At 39.1% G+C, this 15,695-nt stretch overlaps 1 protein-coding gene across 2 annotated transcripts; it reads right to left on the bottom strand.

Annotated features, from left to right (window-relative positions):
* Window positions 1-3,295: 3,295 nt before the first annotated feature.
* LOC143877998 (uncharacterized) lies at window positions 3,296-11,101 on the bottom strand. 2 transcript variants are annotated; one of them, XM_077380377.1, is made up of 4 exons: window positions 10,555-11,101; window positions 9,720-10,036; window positions 5,317-5,828; window positions 3,296-3,794 (listed from the first exon to the last, which is right to left on the bottom strand). In XM_077380377.1, the coding sequence occupies exons 2-3, from the start codon at window positions 9,921-9,923 to the stop codon at window positions 5,391-5,393; spliced, it is 642 nt and encodes a 213-aa protein (XP_077236492.1). In that variant the 5' UTR covers window positions 9,924-10,036; window positions 10,555-11,101; the 3' UTR covers window positions 3,296-3,794; window positions 5,317-5,390. The 2 variants fall into 2 exon arrangements, with proteins under 2 accessions (XP_077236492.1, XP_077236491.1); XM_077380376.1 differs by having other exon boundaries at window positions 9,720-10,064; window positions 10,555-11,100.
* Window positions 11,102-15,695: the final 4,594 nt, after the last annotated feature.

The raw sequence follows: 15,695 nt of genomic DNA, 5'->3' as shown, positions 1-15,695 counted from the left end.
GAGCAAAAGAATAGAAATCAAAATGCGTGAATTTTTATTATTATCTTATCTTACGAATAAAAAGCAAAAATCGAGTGAGATGGACGGTTCAAAATGGGTGGCAATCAATTATTGGACGAACACAGCTGCGTTCCATACCCATAAGATTGATCCCAACTGTCTATTCAATTGTGCATTACAAATGGACGGCCAAGAATAACTGATCGACGGTCCACATTTACATCCTATTGCTGAATGTTTTATGTTCCATGAAGGGGGGCCAGATCACCCAACTTGGCTTTCCTCATCTTTGCACTCTGACTCTCTAAACAGAACTCTCGTGTCAAGGGTAATTGTGTCATTGTAATGCTGATCCGTCTATTGCTTCAGCCAATGGAACATTATGGCCATCGTTTCTACAAGAAAGACCCCGTGACCAACATCTCATCTTTACCAAGTCTATTGCGCAAGTGCACAACTCCTCATCTTCAAAGCAAATACCTCTTACAAGGGGTTCGTGGTGTACTAAGAATCGTGAAATAAATCAACAACTACCTGCATTTCTCGCTCTGCTCAAACTCAATCTTCTTGCTTATGACAAGGGTGAAGAAAGGCTGCTCCTAACCTTTTCCCAATAACAAATTATTCATCAATTTAACAATTTAAAAAAAAAAAATCATCAATTAATTGAATATTCAAATCCACCTTAGTCGCAAACATAAGTTTATCCTAGGTTTTTTTTTTTTTTAATGGTAGAATTTAAGATCCGGGAGGTCAAAAGGACATACAAAACAAAAAGAACGCCCAAAGATTACAAAATCATGGTGGTAAGAAGTCGAAAACCTCTAACGAGGGAGGGACGAATAATATTATGGGTGCAACTTGGGCGGGCTCAACCTGAATCCATCAGGTTCAACCCAGGAAAAAGTCGGGTTGGGTTCAGGTTGAGGGCTTGGACAACCCGACCCGAGTTCAACCCGACATTTTTAATATTTTATAAGCTTAAAATCTCAGATTGCGTCAGGTTCAGGTTGGCAAAAAGAGTTCCTCAGGTCGGGTAGGGTTGAACCTCGTCGGGTTGGAACTCGGGTTGGGTCAGGCTGAGTAAATGGTTGGTCGGGTCGGATCAGGTTGGCCTCAACCCGGACCCAACCCGCCCGAGTTGCACCCCTAGGGACTATCAATGCTAGCCCGCGCAAGACAATCCAATCCGCCACTGCATTAGTAGATCGCAAGTATGAACTTTTATTCCATGTCTTGGAAGCGGGTGCTTTCCGAACTTCTTTCCTCTTTTCACACAACCTTTTTTTTCACAGTCTAGAAATCCCCTTCTTGTTGACCTCAGATATTTTGTACCCTATCACAACTCTATTGGGATGGACATACGCGAAATGCCTTCTGCCAAGGACGCTAGCGAATCCCAAATAACAATCCTCATTTGAACTATCCAAGTACAATGATTTTTGCAGATGTTTTACACTTTTTTCGGAATGGCAATTTAATTAAGGAGTTTTTATATGGTGTCCGACCTTTAAGTACCGTCAAAACGGTACCAAGAGCAGCGCACTTTTTAAGATGCTGCTGTTAGATTAAATATCAAGTGTGGTAAGTTTGACGTGCCACCTTGACGGGACTTCACGATCGGCCACTATATAATTTCTCCTCTTTAATTAAGGCTCATTCACTTGCGTTCCCTTGAGTTACCTGGAAAGCAAATCCCCGGAAAATAGCTTCTTTTTTCCCTGGAAAAATTCTGCTGTTAACTTGCTTTCCAGGAGAGAAAAAATACACATGTGGAATATTTGCAAAAAAGCAAAAAATGACGTGTAAAAGCCCATTTCCCCCCCCTTTCGGGATTCCTTTTCCTTGCTACTTTGGTGGGATTTGCTTTCCAAGGAAAACTAGTTAAAAAAGGTGGGCAAGCATTTTCTCGGGAAACCTTTTCCTATGCAAGTGAACAGTAAAGGAAAACCTTTTCCTGCCCATATTTCCTGGATTTCTTTTCCTAATGCCACGTTAGATTCCCAGGGAACCTTTTCTTTTCCTTTCCCGGGAAAACAAGTGAACAGAACCATAAGAGAAAATGACTCAGAAATTGCATTTTATTTCTACATGGCTTGTACTTTCAAACTCCTCACATTTGAATGACGTCAAGAGTTAAAAAGAGCCATTTGCCGATGTATATTATGAATGCAAATAGATCCATTTTTCTTCATCTACTCTAAACGAGGATTCCTTCTCGTGTGTTTCTTACATCGACGACAACTGCAAGAAAGGAAGAGAAAGAAAAGAGGATGAAGAAGGGAAAAAAGAATTAACACCAGTAAAAATGGAGAATGCCAGAAAAATGAAAAAGAAAAGGGAGAAGGAAAAAAAAAGAATCAACGCCAGAAAAAATGGCAGATGCAGGAAAAACTGAAAAATGAAAAGAAAGAAAACAAAAGAATCAACGCCGGCAAAAATGGAAGATATCAAAAAAATTGAAAAGATGAATAAGGGAAAAAGAATAGTTGCCAGGAAAAATGGAAGATGCCAAAAAAACGGAAAATGAATGAGAAGGAAAAAAGAAGAATCGACGGCAGAAATAATAGAAGACGTCAGAGATAATGAAAACATTGGTTCTTATCAGTGAAAGTTTGGGTCATGTAAGGAAAAGTAGTCATGTGGGAAAAAGTGGGGCCGTGTCCATTTGGAATGTGTCACTCCAAATGGACATGACCCCACCTTTCACCGACCCTAACTTTCACTGATATGACTCCGCTTTTCATTTTTTCCAGCATCTTTCATTTTTCCTGATGTCGATTCTTCTTTTTTCCTTCTCCCTCTTCTATTTTTCCTGTGTCTTCCATTTCCCCTGACGTCGATTCTTCCTTTTTTTCCCTTCTCCCTCTTCTTCTCCAATTTTCCGACGTCTTCCATTTTTTCAACTTTAATTCTTCTTTGTTTTCCTTCATCTTTTCCATTTTTCCAGCATCTTTAATTTTTCTAGCATCGATTCTTCTTTTTTCCTTCTTCCTCTTTTCCATTTTTCCGTCATCTTCCATTTTTTCCCGAAGTCAATTCTTCTTTTTCCTCCTTCCTCCTCTTTTCTTACTCTTCATCTTTTTTCCACTTGAGATCGCCAGCGAAAGAAACGCGCAGCAGAAGGATCCCTCGTTTGGAGAAGATGAAAAATGGATTTATTCTCGTACACATACACTTGGGGCAAAAGGGCCTTTTAACTGTACGGCACCATCCGAATATGAGAAGAGTTGAAAGCCAAAGAGAACAAAGAGACCCAGAAAGTCTTGAACCAAAAGAAAGCAACAAGAAAAGGTCAAACAAAAAGAAATAAACACGTAAGAAAAATAAAAATTCAAAGAGGAAGACAGTTGAAAACTGAAACCTTGTCTTTGTCAAACCCCACAGTAACCAAGTGGTTCAATGTCGCAGTTGGCGGATCGCTGGACACGTCTAATGTTAATGCCATGGCCCTTGATCACATCGTCGATCTCCGCTATCACATCTGCAAATCTCCACAGGCAGATAGAATTGTCTCTTCCACGAAACGACATCGATGGAGTCGTTCGAATAATAAAGTAATCTAGCAATGTATGGCCAACAAGACAAACCTCTTTCTTTTTTTTTAAAGGGAACAAGACAAACCTCATTCCACACATTAGTTCCGAGAAGGCCCTCTCTCAGGCTCTGAAAGGACCCCCACAACACCAATGAGTCCAAAGCTTGAGCCGTCAAATTTCAACTTAAATAGTATCACGGGATGAGATTCAATTGAGTTGTTGTAAAGAGTGCAGTTGCCCCAGGTGGGATCCTCTCTAAATATGGAAAATAGAGTCAAATATTAGCTAATATAAGTAATTCATCTTCATAACTCAACTCAACTCAACTCAACTAAGCCATTGTCCCAAACTAGTTGGGAAGTAATTAATCCTCATAGCAAATTCAAAATCACATGGTTTCTTATAGAAATATAGAGCAGATAAGTAAACATAAAAATCAAAATACAAGTCAGATATTAAAAGATACGAGTGAAAAACTACACTAAAAAAGAAAGAAAAATTGGGAGATGTTAGAGGTTCATAAGAGCATGGTAATCTTACCAATAAAGAGATCTATTATCTGTTCATGAGCATTAGAAGATCACATTTAATGATTACGATTTTTCTATTAATTCCTCAACAGTCATTGTATAAATCACAACGTCAAGTGATCATTTTGTTTCCTTCATATGTGAAAAATAAAGTCAACCGATGTGGATCCTTTGTACAACAGTCATCCAATATACCTTGCATAAATTTTTGTATTGTGTTGAAGTCGTGATAAATAACAATATAATTAAATTCCTTTTAAAAAAAAAACAATATAATTAAATTGAAAGATCGTTTTTTTCCCTTTGATGTACAGAAATAAAAAACATTAGTTTTGGGACCTCCATGCTAAAAAATAACACCAAATACAATATTATACGTACTATCAATTTCTTAATAGCATGTACTGTATTGAAATTTTGGTAACAAACAATAAATGTCATATTGATAGCAATCAACAAGAGGAAGATCGCAATAATTTTACAATATTTTTTATTTAATTTTTTTCTTAAATTATATATTTTAAATATCTATTTTTTCCATTTTGTTTCCCGATATAAACATGAAAGTAACAAAAGAATTTAAAATTTCCCTATTACCCAAGGTAAACATTTGTGACTATGACACTCTGTATGGCCTCTACCCATTTTATGACAAAAGCACAAGCACAAGATGCAATGGGTTCATAGCATGGTGTTAGCATTGAATTTAGTGTAATGAAAAAAAAGATTTTATTTGATAATCGACGTCTCAATTAACAACCTGATTTTATTCACGAAGTTGATCCATTACTTTTGAAACTCTTAACTTTGAGCCTAGTATTGGTACTTTGCTAATTGGCAGTTTAAACTTTTTTTTGCCTTTTTTTTGGGAATTTATGTTATAAAAAATTTTCAAAATCCCAACTAACTTCTTCAAGTTATATTTTAAGTGCACAATTGCTAAAGAGTTGGAGGACTCATTAAAATATATAAAGTTTTAAACCAATCAAAATATTGGTCTCAGTGCTATGGAGAGGCTCGAGTGATCGTATAGTATGGTACTCTTTTAACATTTTTACCTTTTGTTCTCAAAATAATAATTCATGTAGTCTCTTTCAACAATATTTTTGTTTTTTGTTTCGTTTATTTATTTATGATTTAATGCTTGTATAACTTTTAGCATGCAATTCCATCGAATTTAATAAGAAGCAGAATGTTGACGCATTATCTGTCACCTTTGAAAGTAATCCTCCAGACAATAAATGTACCTTTCAGCTTGCAAGGTTTGTGTGGTATACAGATGTAGGTTGCTTCAAGAAGTTGAATGCATCTGTAGATTGCTTCAAGGCTCCAATCTCTCACTGCAACTAGTTTCACCTGTGGAACCTTCAATGCTGATGCTACTATCCAATAGAAAACTGCCTCTGTAATTTGTCACATCAAGGTTGCATCTAGACAAAGGAATGGAGGCCGGCTGATGCAATTCTAATGGTTCGGACTCTGTACTTTTGGCCACTGATTTGGGATGAGTACTTGAGAGGAAAGGAGGTTCCTTTGGAGTGGCCAAGGCAATCCGTGCTTCTCGAAATGACGGTAAACATTTGTCTTTAGCAAACTGAATGCATGACTCTTTGGCAGCTGCAACACAAGCTGACATCTCGCACTCTTCGCACCTCTCCCTCTCTGAAAAATCAATGGTGGCAACTCCCAGCAGGGTTTTCCACCATGGAGGCTTGCATTTGTTTGATGCACTAATCGAACACCCAACGCGTGCTCCAGCCTTTCAAATACAAATTGTATGAATTAAGAAGGTTTAGATTCCTGCATTTGGATTTCAATGGTACTAACAAATTCCATGATCAAGGAATTAAGCGTAGAGACTTGTATTAAATTATTAATCCGAGTCATAAGGTTGTATACAATTTTCTAAATATCAACTATCACACAATTATAGAGACCAGACTTATTTTATCCATAAATTGTACGGTATAATTTGAATTTATCAGAAAATCAGCAAAGATTAAAAAAAAAACTACTTAAAACCTGGAAAAGAAAATATGCCTCAATCAGTAGTCCAAATTTCAACATCAAAATTTAGTCGATTTTTTGTCAATTTATAACAATTCATGGCTCTTTATAAAAATGAAAAATAAAGGCGTCAATCACAATCAAGCAATTTTGGGTTGATATCACTTCACCACGTGGCTGGAAGGTCTGATGATCTAGAGCGTCCATATAGTGGGTCCTGCAATTGATGGACCACTGTACAAACATCACATTGACTAGTAAGTTGAGTTAATGTGCTTGCTGGTTGAATATGTTCTGTTTCTACCTGCCCATTTAACAGTAATGAATTGGATTGTTAGGATCCTCCGATCTGTGAGTTTTGCACCATGCTCCATCCACGACATGGCCTACTACCATATAGATGGTCCAGATCATTAGACCGTACAGCCACATGTACGTGGCGAGGTGAGAGAATGTGATTAACCCCCTATTGGATATCACAGTTGACAGAAGACCACCTCTAAAATCAGAACCATACAGGGCATCCAAAACATTCAAATATGGGAAAGAAAATTCCGGAGCCAAGACTATTTATCATGCCACTTCATCTTCAATCCATACAAGAACACTGACACTAAAAACCATTAACAAGCACGGATTTCTTTGATCTTTCCAGTTTAAGTGTATCGCACAATTTATGCACATACTTTTTGTTGAATATGATGCAGGTTCAATTATGAAGCATTATATACCAGATTCGAGCCAGACCATTGCATTAGAATTACAAAAGGTGGGAATGTAACATTGGTGACAAATAAGCTTAACTTCCCCACTGAGGAGTCCTTTGTACAGAAACACAACTTGCTTTGTGAGGTTATAAGAAGGTTTCCTATGTTTAAAGACTGTAAAAAATATAAGCGGTTTCCATTCCCTTTTTTTTTTTTTGAATAATATATGTGGTTTCCTCCTCACCTGAAATATAACATTAGTATCCACTTTGTCATTGGAATCGACTTCTATACCTTCAATCCTTTCAAGAGAAACTGAAATTGGCAACATTTACTAATACAAAACTTACGAGGTCCGTAATAGACATTCAATGCTAAATAATTTATATTACATAAATACAATCCGGACAAACCAAATAAATGTATGATGGGGTTTCTCTCAATTGGTCATGAACTTATCGACAAGTAGACTCAGACTGCTCTAAAACCTTAACTCATCATATCAAATTGCCCCTGTGTATTAGATATCAAAAATGACATTATTCGTCCAACGTGGGAAAAAACAAGGAATTAGGTGTAGAGCACTATCAATCTTGGCTACTCAAGCTCTGCAGTCCAGAGCTGGTTTTGCGCTCCTATTAAATGTAGCAGCTGATTTACTTACTGTCTGGCAATACTAAAGCCAACCAGCACGGCCAGCTGCACCCTCAAAGCTTTCAATGGTATTTCAACCAAAACACAACTCAAAATAAAGAAGGGAATACGCTACTATGAGATGCACTCATAGATTTCATGAGACTGTTTTTTTCAGAATATCAGATTTCAGGACTAAAACAGGAAAAAAAATTAATTCGAGGATTCCTATTCAACTGAAAATGAACAGAAAGTAAGAGATGAGAAATACTATGGAGAGTACCTCGCATTGCCCAATGAGTTTGGATTCTGTAGATCGGAAATCGAACTTCCAGCTGCGAGCTATGAAGCATGGGTACGGGGTGCGGGTACGACACGACGCGGGTACGACACGACACGGGTACGTGATTTTCCAAAAAAACGGGTGAGCGTACGTTCGACTACGCCAAATATAATAATATATTTTAATATTTTATTACATATTTATAAAAATTTAAAAAAAAATTATGCAGCAATCAAATAACAATAACATCACCAAAATGGAAAATTCTAATATTACTCTTCATTTCATAAGTGATTAAGTTTCATATTTCATAACATGAGGCATCAATACATCACTCATTAGAAAAAAAAAGTTTGTCGCCAGTGTGTTGACCAGTGCCCGACAAGATGAATAATTTTTAGAGACCAAATTATAAGATTTTTTAAACCGGACTTTTGGGATTTAATAATGTTTGGACATGATAGATTTTATGAATTTTTAAAATTTGAAAAATACCCCACTGTTTGGAAGTTACGAAAGTTAAAATTTTGACCCGACCATTTTTCTTCGAATTTTATACTAGACCAGGAGACTTGACTTTTTTCCTTCTAGATTTGAGTCTTGAAACTATTTAAAATAAATCCAAATGGGGGGTATTCCGTTATTTACAAGTAAATCTTAAGTAAATGGACAATAAAATAGTAAAGACATTTACTTAAATGGTTTGCATGTAAATACTAAGTGCAGGGGAGGAGAGAGAAGAAGCAGGAAGGATTTACACCAGCTGGGAGAAGCAGGATGTGTCGGGTGCGCACCCTAAACACACCCGACACGCACCCAACAACCAGATTTGGGTTTTTTTTCCTTTCAAAATGTGGGTGCGTACCCAAGACGTACCCGAACGTACTCGCACCCAATACGTGTCGGGTATGGGTACGGGGGCCCCGAGAAAGTACCCGTGCTTCCTAGGCAGCGAGCGTCTCTGAAAGCGAGAACGAACGGTCCGATCGAAGGATCGTCGAATAAACCAGCTGGTATAGGTCCCCTTAGTAAAGGAATCGGATGGTCGAAAACGATTACCGCAGCCGAAGCTGAGAGGACTGATCTCCGCACAACCATATTTCGACAGTGGCTTTAGTCTTCATTTGACCCTTTTAAACCAGCTGTCAGTGGTTGTCAAAAAGCTATAAACCAAAGTGGTTAGTGCCATTATCAAATAAGCTTAACTTCCCACTGAGTCGTCCTTTGTACAGAAACACAACTTGCTTTGTGAGGTTATAAGAAGGTTTCCTATGTTCAAAGACTGCAAAAAATATATGTGGTGTTGATTCCTTCTTTTGTTTTGAATCATATATGTGGTTTCCTCCTCACTTGAAATATAGCATTAGTATCCACTTTGTGAATCGACTTCTATACCTTCAATCCTTTCAAGAGAAACTGAAATTGGCAACATTTACTAATACAAAACATACGAGGTCCGGAATAGACATTCAATGTTAAATAAATTATATTACATAAATACAATCCAGACAAACCAAATAAATGTATGATGGGGTTTCTCTCAATTGGTCATCAACTTATCGACAAGTAGACTCGGCCTGCTCTAAAACCATAACCCATCATATCAAATTGCCCCTGTGTATTAAATATAAAAAATGACATTATTCGTCCAACGTGGGAAAAAACAAGGAATTAGATGTAGAGCACTATCAATCTTGGCTACTCAAGCTCTGCAGTCAAGAGCTGGTTTTGAGCTCCTATTAAATGTAGCAGCTGATTTACTTACTGTCTGGCAATACTAAAGCCAACCAGCTCGGCCAGCTGCACCGTCAAAGCTTTAAATGGTATTTCAACCAAAACTCAACTCAAAATAAATAAGACAAGATGCTACCGTGAGATGCACTCATAGATTTCATGAGACCAAGTGTTTTTTTCAGAATATCAGATTTCAGGACCGAAACAGGAAAAAAAAAAATTCGAGGATTCCTATTCAACTGAAAACGAACAGAAAGTAAGAGATGAGAAATCCTATGGATTGTACCTCGCATTGCTCAATGAGTTTGGATTCTGTAGCTCGGAATGCGAACTTCCAGCTGCGAGCGTCTCTGAAAGCGAGAACGAACGGTCCAATTGAAGGATCGTCAGATAAACCAGCTGGTATAGGTCCCCTTAGTAAAGGAATCGGATGGTCGAAAACGATTACCGTAGCCGAAGCTGAGAAATCTTCCAGATCGCTTCCCGACATCGTAATTTTTCTCTCCTTAAAGTAAGGGATTTTTAGAAAGAGAATCTAAGCAGTAACGAGGACTGATCTCCGCACAACCATATTTTGACAGTGGCTCTAGTCTTCATTTGACCCTTTTAAACCAGCTGTGTTGTCAGAAAGCTATAAACCAAAGTGGTTAGTGCCATTATCAAATAAGCTTAACTTCCCCACTGAGGAGTCCTTTGTACAGAAGGTTTCCTATGTTTAAAGACTGCAAAAAATATGTGGTTTCCATTAGAGGTGGACATGGTTCGGTTCGGTTCGGTTTTGGGGTATACCCAGAACCGAACCATATATAATCGGTTCCCAAAAATTGGAACCAGAACCGAATCATATATAATTGGAACCAAGCTGAACCAGAACCGAAATTGATCGGTTCGGTTCTGGGTTTACCCAACCTTCACAGAAATTAGAAGGGAAGCTACGTTGAAAAAGAGAGATCAGAACTTGCTGGTACTGTATATAAATAGGGGTATGCTTAACAAAAGAGATGGATTACCCTCAACAAATTGGAGATGAATTGATAAATTTCACAGTACACATTGAATCGGGTTCTTCATTTGCCATGAGCTTGTTCAAAAAAATTAAAGAAATACAGAGAGAGGCTTACCTGAGATGGGAAAAGGGATGGTCGGAGATGATAGAAAATGAGTTCGGTGATGGCGAAGAAAGGTTGGAAGGTGGTATTGGTCGGTAGAAATGGATTTGAGGTTGCCGGAGTTAGGGGGAGAATCGACCGAAGAAGATGGGTTTGGCAGTTATAGTGGAGATCAAGGTTAGAGGATGGCAATGGTAGGAATGGGGTTTGGAGGGTGAGATTGGTAGAGATAATGGAGGTTTTGATGGGGAAGGTCGTCGGATCTGTGATTAGGACGAAGAAATCGCCGGAATTACTGACGGTGATAGGAGATAAATGATGGTCGGAGGTCTAAAATTGTGGTGGTGGCTGGTGGGTTAGGGATAGGTGAAGGAGATGAAGAAGATCTCCGGTAGGGGAGATGGAGGTGGTCGGAGGTTGAAGACGGCGAGATTTTTCTTCCTTTCTCGGCTTAGTTCTCTCAAAACCCAAAAGAAGTCGAAGACGGCGACATTTTTTTTTGTTTCGGGGGAAACTAGGGTTTCCACAGTACGTTCTATTGTTTTAAGAAGTTACGATTAAAAGTTAGAAGAGTTGGGGGCGGGGGATTTATCCGATTCGGTTTTGGGCGGTATAAGTCACTCGGTTCGGTTCGGTTCCTCGGTTTGGAACCGAACCATGTCCACCCCTAGTTTTCATTCCTCTCTTTTTTTGTCTTCTAATATATGTGGTTTCCTCCTCACTTGAAATATAACATTAGTACCCACTTTGTCATTGGAATCGACTTCTATACCTTCAATCCGAAACTGAAATTGTCAACATTTACTAATACAAAACATACGAGGTCCGGAATAGATATTCAATGTTGAATACAATCCAGACAAACCAAATAAATGTATGATGGGGTTTCTCTCAATTGGTCATCAACTTATCGACAAGTAGACTCAGCCTGCTCTAAAACCATAACCCATCATATTAAATTGCCCTTGTGTATTAGATATCAAAAATGACATTATAAGTCCAACATGGGAAAAAACAAGGAATTAGATGTAGAGAACTATCAATCTTGGCTGCTCAAGCTCTGCAGTCGAGAGCTGGTTTTGTGCTCCTATTAAATGTAGCAGCTGATTTACTTACTGTCCGGCAACCAGATCGGCCAGCTGCACCCTCAAAGCTTTAAATGATATTTCAACCAAAACTCAACTCAACTCAAAATAAATAAAGGAAGATGCTACTGTGAGATGCACTCATAGATTTCATTAGACCATGTGTTTTCTTTTCACAATATCAGAGACCGAAACAGGAAAAATAATTCGAGGATTTCTATTCAACTGAAAACGAACAGAAAGTAAGAGATGAGAAATCCTATGGAGAGTACCTCGCATTGCTCAATGCGTTTGGATTCTGTAGCTCGGAATGCGAACTTCCAGCTGCGAGCGTCTCTGAAAGCGGGAACGAACGGTCCGATCGAAGGATCGTCAGATAAACCAGCTGGTATAGGGCCCCTTAGTGAAGGAATCAGATGGTCGAAAGCGATTACCGTAGCCGAAGCTGAGAAATCTTCCAGATCGCTTCCCAACATCGTAATTTTTCCCTCGTTAGGGTTTTTGAGTTGAACCGGTGGTTATCAGAAAGCGGCATATATAAAGGTTCATTGCATGAGCTCACCCGTTGGATACAAAGGACGATGATGATTAAAGTAAGGGATTTTTAGAAAGAGATTCTAAGCAGTAATGAGGATTGATCTCCGCACAACCATATTTCGACAGTGGCTCTAGTCTTCATTAGACACATAGGCGACGAACCGCATGAGGCTAGATCACGGTGCAGGTGAATCATTCTCTTCGACAGTGGCTCTAGTCTTCATTTAACCCTTTTAAACCAGCTGTCAATGGTTGTCAGAAAGCTGTAAACCAAAGTGGTTAGTGCCATTATCAAAATATGGCAGTACGGATAACAGAAGAAAGAAGTAAACACACTATCATGTACCTATGCAAGAAACAATGCTGAATAACAGACCCAAATCCTAAAATGCTAACAACAAACCTTAAAACTCTATATATTTTCGCTCGAATCTTGGACGGCCCTACATCCATCCAAGCCGCCTGCGTATCCTCGGTTCTACATGAATCAAGGCCACATAGTTCTTGCGCACCTATTCTAAACTATGATGCCTAACACATCAAAGACCGTTATCCTAGACTCGATCAACTAGACTTGACTACGTTTTAAAGCTTTTTGAGAGATTATTTAAGTTCAAGTTGATTATAAATTTTAAGACACCCTATATGCCCTAACTAATGCGAGTTTTATCCTGAACTAATGCAGTTGGACCCTACATCCTATGTACAACTAGGCTGTGTGTCCTAAAGAAGACAATAGGATTACTAACGCACCATATTCTAGTTATCAGTCAGCGATGTGAATCACTAACTGTGGACCCGATCCGAGAGAGGCGGAGAGACGAGCCCCCAAAAAATCTCTAGATCATCCACGTGAAGGAGAGCTCCACCACGGAACTCTCGAAAGAGTGCCTCTCACAGCATGAGTGGCGATGTAAAGTGAGATACCTCTCGATTCGGGGACTAGCCCGGATTCGAGGCGTACCTTAAACAAAGAAAGAGTCGTCATCTAAGGAAGTAGGCCCTGGATCCCATACTGTGCTCTGTCGCAACAGATAACCAGAGATACAAAAGGTCCGTGCCTAATAACGAATGGGGAAGGGGTTAGGCGCCCCTAATTCACCCAAATACAAGCACATGGTCTCTTACGCCATTTATTATTAACTTTGAAGAGTTTTGGGCGAAAATCATGCGAAATGAGAACGAATATCCCCGAGATAATGTCTAGCTAATCATGCATGTCTCGGAGATGAATAAGAAGCACACACAAAAGAGATGAAAGACATGGCACCTAAGAATAGCTAGGTTATGAGTGTCATGCCTAATTGGTGTCTAAGTTCTGATGGGCAAACACATGCATGCTAAAGCTAAAGGTATAGGGTATGTACATGAAAGTAAGAAAACACAGCAAAACACACAACACAATACGACTTGACACGACAAGCCCTAGACTCTAATGCGATACTTGATTCGAACCAAAATGGCCATCCATCCTGGCTACACTACGTATTCCGGCCTCGGGAAGAATCAGAGTCAACGTAGTTCGACGACCTATGCTAAACTACAATGCCTAACCCTCTAGGACCGCTATCCTAGACTCGATCAACTAGACTCGACTAGTTTTTAAAGCTTCTTGCTATTACTTAAGTTCAAGTGAATTGTAATTTGTAGGACTCCCTATATGTCCTAACTAATATAAACTTTGCCTTAAATTAATGCAGGTGGGCTCTACTCCTATGTGTGACTAGGCTGTGCGTCCTAAAGAAAACCATGGGCTATCTAAGCGCGTTCTAGTCTAGCCATCGGATCGACTAAATGTCTAGCCGACCACGACTCGAAGCCTCCTAACTCTAGGGACACTCATACGACCAGATACAGTATATCAACACAATCAGGACAGACTCCTAATTCTAAGACACCCCAAACGCCTAGGACAGACTCCTAACTCTATGGGAAGATCTTTTGGAAAATGGCTTGCAAGGTTATTTTGAAGAATTTTTGTATTTTTGGGAAGGTTTGAGAGGTTTTGAAGCTTATGGAAGTTTTTGAAGTTGTGAAAGTTGTGACTGAATTCAGGATGCCAGCTGCAAGCCTGAGCTGCCTACGTTCCCCTCAGCTAGGGATCAAGCCATCCGTAGTTCGGACTGGATTTTCCTAACTACACTCTTAATGACTCAAGATTTTTGAAATTTTTTGGTTTTTCAGATATTTTTAATGTTTTTGACTCAAGAGGATAGAATCCTACCCTCATAAGGGTAGGATAGACTCCAAATATCCCGCAAAGGTTGGACAGCATCTTATACTTTGCGGGGGAAATGAACAGAATCACGACTCTGCAATGGTTGGACAGCATCCTATACCTTGCAGGAGCGGATAAAAATCACATGACTTGATGAGAGGTTAGACAGAATCCTAACCCCTATGATGATAGGACAGACTCCTGAAAGACTGAAGGACTGACTCATATGCTGAAGACCGACTCATATACGAAAGGACAGACTCCTATTGCACAACCCTAAGAGGGGTGTTAGTAAGACTGGGCTAGTCTCCTAAACACTGGGGAGATAAAGAAGGGTGTTAGTGAGACTGGGCAAGTCTCCTAAATACTGAGGTGGGCTCCAAGTAACCTTATCATTGCCCTTGAACTTCGAAACTTTTGCTTATATTGACATGAGCATAGTCCCATTTGGAAATTGCACCGAACTCCCCTCACTTCCTACCGTCATGCAATGATAAGCCACGACAGACCCAAATGATATTCAAAGGAGAAACTAACCATCCTAAGAAACTGAGCTAATTTACTCAGTAATTAAATGAGGTAGAGAAAATGTCAGAACAAAGGAAAGGGTATAGACATGGACGCCATTTGGTTCCATATTGTACTGCTCTAGGCATGCCTCTCGCCACTAGTGAATATCCAACTATCCTCACAACTTCAAAGTGTTCTTTCAAGTCAACCAGCATAGATGAGGGATAGGCTGAACAAATATAGTTACCAAATCATGCTAATACTCATGTCAGCAAAGGAAACGGCTGCTATGAGCACCATCATGTCATAAGAATTATTTCAAGGTAACCACCTAAAGCATTGCAATTGCACAGAAGGGATGTAACGAATAATCGATTAAAATAGCAATGGCAGACCCATTCTATACTATTATTGAAACCGGTTAGTGTCATAAGTAGGGACATAGATTAGAGCAATGCTACAAACAAAATTTGCATTGTTCGCCTTGCTTCTGATCAAGATGGTCACATTTTCAAAAATTCAAATGAACTACCTAATATGGTGGGAGGAGCAGGAAGATTCAATATCCTTATCCAAAATTGACGGCGTAGATGCATGAAGGCTCCATGTCCAGATGCATTCTAATCTCTACAAAAAAAAAAAGAAGAAGCCAATTCCGTATAATCATCAAAATTGAATGATGCCAATCAAAAGGATCTCAATAAAAATGCAGTGCTATGAGCACTGCCTGATGTTGGTATTTGCACCAAGCCCATTTCAAATCGTATTACTAGCCTTACTACCAATCAATACTAGCTTCTCCA

The sequence above is a fragment of the Tasmannia lanceolata genome, unplaced genomic scaffold, assembly GCF_043159265.1.
Source record: "Tasmannia lanceolata isolate RefF3 unplaced genomic scaffold, GAP_Taslan_0.1 ptg000005l, whole genome shotgun sequence".
Taxonomy (NCBI): Eukaryota; Viridiplantae; Streptophyta; class Magnoliopsida; order Canellales; family Winteraceae; genus Tasmannia; species Tasmannia lanceolata.
Note: the sequence above shows the minus strand (reverse complement) of the source record. Positions and strands in the feature narration are given on the sequence as shown.

Bases quoted from the DNA above. Each gene is read 5' to 3' on its own strand.
- LOC143877998 (XM_077380377.1), bottom strand. From the start codon at position 9,923: ATGTCGGGAAGCGATCTGGAAGATTTCTCAGCTTCGGCTACGGTAATC. The intron at 5,829-9,719 runs GTACAATCCATA...TGTATTTGAAAG, and splicing joins AACTCATTGAGCAATGCGAG to GCTGGAGCACGCGTTGGGTG.